We start from the raw sequence: 7,441 nt of genomic DNA, 5'->3' as shown, positions 1-7,441 counted from the left end.
CAGGTGGTCATCCCCTGTGAGAGGACACAGGCCCGCTGAAGGACCCCCCTCGCCCCCCGAGTGCACAAATTTTTGTGCACCGGGCCTCTAGTAAAAGTATAAAGAAATAAAATCAATAAATATATCCTCAGGTGAGGATTAAAAAAATGAGATTAAGAAAAATAATTGGAAAGGGCGGGGGAAAAAAAGGACACATATGTAATACCCTTTGTAATACTTTAAGCAATAAAACAATAATAATAAAAAAAAAAGCAAAGTAGGGCCTACCAGCCAAAAAAAAGAAAATGAAAAAGAAAAATAATTGGAAAGATATTCATAAGTCAAGCAAACATGTTCTCTTAAATATGCACACCTTGTGTTTTCACCTGTCAGTTCAGTGTGGCAATGCTCTTTCAAACAACATTTCAATACATGTTTCAGAAATTTTCTTTATAGTAATACATATCAGAATGTCACTTATCCAAACCTCCTTTCTTGCCTGAAGAACAGTATGTAGATTAGCTCTCATCTATTCCTGTTTTGCTCTTTAATGTTATAAACCAAACTTGTATTTTTGGCATTGAACAGAGGGCTCTAATTCTGTTACCATTACATCAAAAAGATTATCTAATTTGTATACTGTGGAAAAACAAAAAACTAAATTAGTAACTTCAAATTTGCAAATTTTCACAGTTGCAAATTACTGGTAACCAAAAGTTGCAGGAGTTAAAACAAAGATATCAAGATTGGTGTATTATCCTTTAAACTGCTAACCATTTAGGTTTTATTCACAGTAGCATTTTCCAGCTTGCTAAGTGAAAGAGTTCCACAGGTACTCCTTTTTTAAAAAAAGGGTTCTTTATCAAGTTGTGAGATTTAGATTTCATTAGCATATTAAAGTCATTTATAATTGTTAAATACATGTGTCCTGCATTAATTTAAACACAAAATCCTTTGTATGCATATGAAAAGACTCCTGTGGATCAAAATTTGGGAAACAAAGGTTTTTCTGTGCATGAAGATATTCTGAGATGGTATTTTAAAATGTGAAATTAAAGCAAAAAATTCTTTCACTTGGTATTTTTTTCAAAACAGTTTTGCAAAGGGCACACATGAGCTCATTTTTCAGTCAAGTAGCGCCAGTTTTTATGAACCTACCTGAATATCCAATAATGCTTCCCAGCCAAGACAAAAGTTTCAAACCAAAATTCTGATGCGCAACAATAGACGAATGCATAACTTGAACTTTAAGTGGCTTTGTCTGTCTACTGGTATTCCTCTTAAAAAGAAATGGCAGGATGAAAAAACAAACTTAAAAAGGCTATTTTATAGGAAAAAAGTTAATGTTTTTATTTCATATAATGACAAACTGTTATTTTATTTTATTTATATTAACCATCCTAATGGGTATGAAGTGGTATCTCACTGTGGTTTTTATTTGCATTTCCCTAAGGATTAGTAATGTTGAGCATGCTTTCATGTGCTTATTGGCAATTTGTATTTTTTTTTTGTAGAAATGTCTTTAGGCGATCACAACTTTTTATTTAACATGTCCCCCTTCACTTCTGTTTAAACCATTTCTTGCCTCCCATTAATTCCATCTCCATAACCCACATCAATACAGTAGATTTTTGCAAAGTTTCTCCATCTACACATATTACATATGTATACATTAAAAAAGATTTTTGATTTCTAAAACTGGGATACTATATATACACTCTTGTGCATCTTTGTGTTAACTGATATTTTTGGTTAATGACTCAATATTCTGTGGTGTGGATTTATTCAAACATCCTCTAGAGAAGGGCAATCATATTCCATGAGTTTTCAGCCTTCCGTGACTACAAAAAAAAAGCAGTACTAAGGATCTTTGTACACACACTTACTGGTAATTATATTCTATGGGATAAACTGCTAGAAGTAAAACTTTAATAGATGCCACACTGTTTTCCAAAAATGCTGTTGCAATTTCTTTTTATACAAGTGTTCCTATTCTCTGCATCTCTGCCAGCAAGGTATTTTATCTCTAATTTCTCCATTCTGTTGGGTGTAAAATTTCCCTGTCATTTCACTGATTACTGCTGTGTTTGAGTCTTGTTTCATATATGTAGACCACCTACATTTTCTCTGTTGGGATTACTTTTTTCTATCTTATGAGCATTTTTCTACCTTATTTGTTCCCTACTTAATAATCTATGAGTGCTGTTTATCATAAACATTAAATGTCTACCCTATTTTAGAAATAATTTTTCTAAATCTATGATTTGTCTACTGATTTTGTTTATGGAATATTTTGCAATGCAATTTTTAAAAAATATTTTTTTATTGATTTCAGAAAGGAAGGGAGAGGAAGAGATGGAAAAATCAATGATGAGAGAATCAATGATTGGCTGCCTCCTGCATGCCCCTACTGGGAATCGAGCCTGCAACCCGGGCATGTACTCTTGATGGAATCGAACCCAGGATCCTTCAGTCCGCAGGCCGATGCTCTATCCACTGAGCCAAACTGGCCAGGGCTGCAATTTTTTTATGTAGTAAAAATAAAATGTTTCTTTTCTAACTCCATTGGGTTCTAGTCTTTGTTAAGAATATCTTTCACCCTAGTTAGTTTGGCTTATTGGATAGAGGACTGGCCTACAGACTGAAGGGTCCTGGGCTCAATTCTGGTCAAGGGCACATGCCCGGGTTGCGGGCTCGATCCCCAGTAGGGGGCGAGCAGGAGGCGGGCGAGCAGGAGGCAGGCGAACAATTGTTCTCTCTCATCATTGTGAGTCTCTCTCTCTCTCCCTTTCCCTTCCTCTCTGAAATCAGTAAAAATAAAATTAAAAAAAGAAGAAAAAAAGAAGCTCTCCTTCTCCCTTAAAATGTACCTGGGGTTTTCTAGATTTTCCTCATATTAGTATCTATTTCTGGACTTACTATTTTATATTATGACTGTATCTATGCAAACACCACCAGAGATTACAAGCACTAATATTTTTAAAAAAGAAAATATTTAGAAGATCAAGTATAAAGGTATGCATGAGAAAATGAATTCATAGAAATAATTATATCCAGGGAAAAAGTAAGGGGAATGGGATTAAGGGATAAGATAGGGGCCACTATACTATTTTATTTATTTAAAGTAAGTATAAAAAATGTATATAATGTGGACAGAGAGGTGTTCATCATATTATCTCTATTTGTATCTGTACATTAAAAACATTTCACAATATATAAAATTATTTTTAAAAAGGAGTTTTGCATAAAATGGAGTTACATGGAATAGTTAAAAACAATAAATGCTAACTTTTAAAATAAATTTAAATGTGGGGATGCTTTCTTTTAGAGAAATAATACATGTAATAAATGCTATTAAGATATGCAGCATACCTTGCTATAAGGTACCAAGAAACAACTTCCCTTGAATTCTAATCTTGGTGCTAAAGGCCAGTTTAATTCTTAAAAAGTAACGTGAAACCCTATCAAAAACAAAACAAGACAAGAAGCAAAAAACTTTCTAGAGATGTCGATGTCTTTGATGAAATAAGAAGGCAGAAAATATATATCATCTAAACATTCATTTTCTATATTAATCTTACACAGCTTTAAAAAATTAGATAAAGCAATAATGCAATGCTCAAGAAGCTTATCTTCAAATGTAATTTTTGGCTGATGTTGGCTTTACATTAATGAAGGCAGAAAAACGTTTTCGTAAATGCCAAAATATGAAACTAGCAGACATGTATTAAAATTACTTACCACAATTACTGATTTTGCTTGCTCACAATACGCGAAGTCTCCATATCGAACAGACCTACGTCCCTATAAACAAAGATATTTACAATTAACTTGTGAAAATATTATATTCAGTATTAATAACTACTGAATCAGGAAACAAATAAACATATTTGAACATACAACAACTCTGGTCATTTTTTAATATTTATAGCATTCATTCTATTCATTGATAAAAAGTAAATGAAAATACTTTCCTTCAAAGCTATCTCAACATTTTTTTTTTGTTTAAAGTATTACATGTCTCCTTTTTACCCGATTGACGCCCCGCCCCCGACTCCTACCCCTGAGGGCAAGCCCCCACCACCCCAGTGTCTGTGTCCACTGGTTATGCTAATATGCATGCATACAAGTCCTTTGGTTGATCTCTAACCCCTGTATCCCAAAATTTTCAAGGCATTAATAAATATATTTTCTTGAATAAAGCAACATTTATTCTTTCAGGCTGCTGTAATTTCTTTTTTTAACCAGCTTTAAAAAAACAGTTTATTTAGGATCATGGAGGCAAATATTGTTAGTGTTTCTCTCTGGAGATACAGAATAATGCTTGGGCTTCTATAATTTTTATTTTCATAACTGAACATTTTGAATCACTGGGTAGAATGAGGATAACTGTATCTACATATATTTTCTCCTAAACTTCTTATCTAACAATAATTTATAGTTGTACCCAATAAAAATTTGGGCCAATATTTATTTGTTTTTATTTTCTTTTCTTTTTTTTTAATTGCTTAAAGTATTACAAAGGGTATTACATATGTGTCCTTTTTTTTCCCCCCGCCCTTGACAATCCCCTGGCCTCCCCTACACCCCAGTGTCTTATGTCATTTACATAATTATTCTTGATGATCCATAACTTTTTATTTTTCTCCTAAAGGACATTTAGATTGTGTCAGGTTTTTGCCACCAAAAACAATGCTGCATTTGGTACATAAATCTTAATAAACTGGTGCTTTTATTTTTAGTACATAGGATACCTTGGGATTGTTGGATAATAGGGTATACACAATAAAAATTGAAATCCATCAACATATGAAATGGATAAACAAAATGTGTGTGTGTGTGTGTGTGTATACATATGTACTTCCATAGTGGCTGCACCAGTCTGCATTCCCACCAGCAGTGCAGGAGTGTTCCTTTTACTCCACATCCTCTCCAGCACTTGTCGTTTGTTGATTTGTTGATGATAGCCAGTCTGACAGGTGTGAGATGGTACCTCATTGTTGTTTTGATTTGCATCTCTTGGATGATAGTGATTTTGAGCATGTTTTCATATGTCTCTTGGCTTTCTGAATGTCCTCTTTTGAAAGGTGTCTATTCGGTTCTTTTGGGGCCAATATTTAAATGAAATTTAAAAAATAGCTTACACTTATATACCTAATTCTATATAACTTATCTGTGTAAAATTTCTATTTTCTTATGTGACATCAATTTAATAAAAAAATTACTTACATCTCGATCTACTGTAGTTGCAAAGCCAATGGCTTCTTTTTGTGTACAGTTAACAGCTTTCTGAAGAGTGTAAATAACTTGTTCGTAGGTATGAACCTCATCATTAAACAGCATGCAATAGTAGGTGTCAGTCTTCTCTCTGTGGGATCAAATATTAATGATACATTACTTATTTGCCTATTCCTTGCTCTAGGCTAATTTACAAAGAGCATACTTTGTTCTAGGGAATGTGCTAGTACTAACTACACCAGTCATCCATGGTCCCCATGCTCTATGACACGACTATCTGGTGAGGAAGATAGACATTGGACATATAATTCTATGTGAACTGCTTTTATTGACGTTAGAATGCTAGGGCAGGGTAAAACAGGTCTGGGAGCTCAGAGAGGAACTGCCAGAGACGTAATCTGAGACCTGAAGTCACAATTGGCTATCAGTGGCTCTTAAAAGGGAATAATTCTCCTCCACCCTCCACAGTTGACCATTTGACAATGTCTGGAAACAATTCTGGTTATCATGATTAGGACGGGAGTGCCACTAGCATCTAGTCGCAGTGGTTCTCAACCTGTGGGTCGTGAACAATGAAAATACATCCTGCATATCAGATATTTACATTACTATTTAATTCATAACAGTAGCAAAATTACACTTATGAAGTAGCAACGAAAATAATTTTATGGCTGGGGGTCACCACAACAAGAGGAACTGTATTAAAGGGTTGCAGCATTAGGAAGGTTGAGAACCACTGCTGGGTAGGGCCAGTGCTGCTAATTATTCTACAATCCACTGGACAGTCCCCATAATAAAGAATTAATCTGACTTCAACTGCCAGCAGTGCTATGACTGAGAAACCCTGGGCCAGAGGGAGGTGTAAGCCAAGGCCACGAGGTGGCGAAGGTAAATGTCAGGCTCTGGAGCACAGAGGAGAAGGGGGAGATTAATCTGGAAAGAGGCAGAAATCTAAAAACTTTCTAATTGACTTGATTACGCCATCCTAAGGGCAATCAAGAATTTGAAAAGCAGATATGGTCAGTTTGCCTTACAGTGTGGAAAATGAACCGTGAGGGACAAGAGTGGATATGGCAATCCAGTTATGAAGGCCATACTGTCCAAAAATAAAATTAATGTAACTTAGACTATGATAGTAGTAATGGAGATGAAGAGTAGAAAATTTTGATAGAAGGAATGCCATTTACTAAGAAGCGAAAACAGTACAAGGAAGCAAGATTCTTTCTCCTCTATGCTGGTATCCTGAACTTAAAAATGAACAAAAAAATCCCCCCCCCCCCCAAACAAAACCTCTTCTATTCTCTTAGATCAATGAATGGTTCCCAACTTGAAGTACATGAAGATAAAGTCATGAGGTACTAATTCATTTTCAACATTTTATTAAAACACTTAACCCGCAACTAATTATCTGAATCACTGTTGAGAAAACAAAAAAGAACTAATGCCAATGTCCTTCAGACTCTCATTCCATCCAACTTGTATTCAACTTTAACTATGAAAGCAATTCTGACAGCCTGGTTAGAGTTAAAAGTAGAAGAGAAGACTGCCTAAGGCAGGGGTGGGCAAACTTTTTGACTGGAGGGCCACAATGGGTTCTTAAACTGGACCGGAGGGCCGGAACAAAAGCATGGATGGAGTGTTTGTGTGAACTAATATAAATTCAAAGTAAACATCATTACATAAAAGGGTACGGTCTTTTTTTTTTTTTAGTTTTATTCATTGCAAACTGGCCAGATCCGGCCCACGGCTGGCCTAAGGCAAACACACTCACAGAAAAAGCAAGCCTTTAGCCTTAATAGAGCTGCGGCAGAATACAGTTTCCAGTCACAAGTCTGTGACCTCCTCAATAATCTAAGTACAAATGGTAAATATGTTAGATGTACACTAAAGAAGCTCAAAGTGTGGAATATATATTACAAAATTTTAGAATAAAAATGAGTTTGAGCATTTAGTCAAACCAGAAAACTCACATCAAAGAGCTCATTTCCTAATCTTACCTGACAGACGAAATAAAAGGAATTGTAGAATTAACTTACCAGTTTTACCACACAAAGAAAAATGCTTATGCCTGAGCTTTGACATAGCTTAAATATGGCTGTACTAGAGGCCCGGTGCACAAAAATTTGTGCACTTGGGGGGAAGAGGGGATCCCTCAGCCTGGCCTGTGCCCTCTCGCAGTCTGGGACCCCTCGGGAGATAACGACCTGCTGGCTTAGGCCTGCTC

General features: G+C 35.4%; 1 protein-coding gene across 19 annotated transcripts in view; it reads right to left on the bottom strand.

Moving 5' to 3' along the window:
* The window catches only part of UBR2 (ubiquitin protein ligase E3 component n-recognin 2), a 137,596-nt gene that overhangs the window by 89,704 nt on the left and 40,451 nt on the right, over positions 1 to 7,441 (bottom strand). For 18 of the 19 annotated variants that reach the window (XM_015572194.1, XM_015572195.1, XM_015572193.1 and 15 more), the window contains 3 exons: positions 5,209 to 5,347; positions 3,721 to 3,783; positions 1,138 to 1,258 (listed from right to left, as the gene is read on the bottom strand). In XM_015572194.1, coding sequence (XP_015427680.1) covers positions 1,138 to 1,258; positions 3,721 to 3,783; positions 5,209 to 5,347 — 323 coding nt within the window. Of the gene's footprint in view, positions 1 to 1,137; positions 1,259 to 3,351; positions 3,427 to 3,720; positions 3,784 to 5,208; positions 5,348 to 7,441 lie in introns of those variants that run through there. The other variant, XM_015572188.1, reaches the window with a different exon arrangement.

This window comes from Myotis davidii, unplaced genomic scaffold, assembly GCF_000327345.1.
Source record: "Myotis davidii unplaced genomic scaffold, ASM32734v1 scaffold167, whole genome shotgun sequence".
NCBI classification, from domain to species: Eukaryota; Metazoa; Chordata; class Mammalia; order Chiroptera; family Vespertilionidae; genus Myotis; species Myotis davidii.
This window is presented reverse-complemented; position numbering and strand designations above follow the sequence as displayed.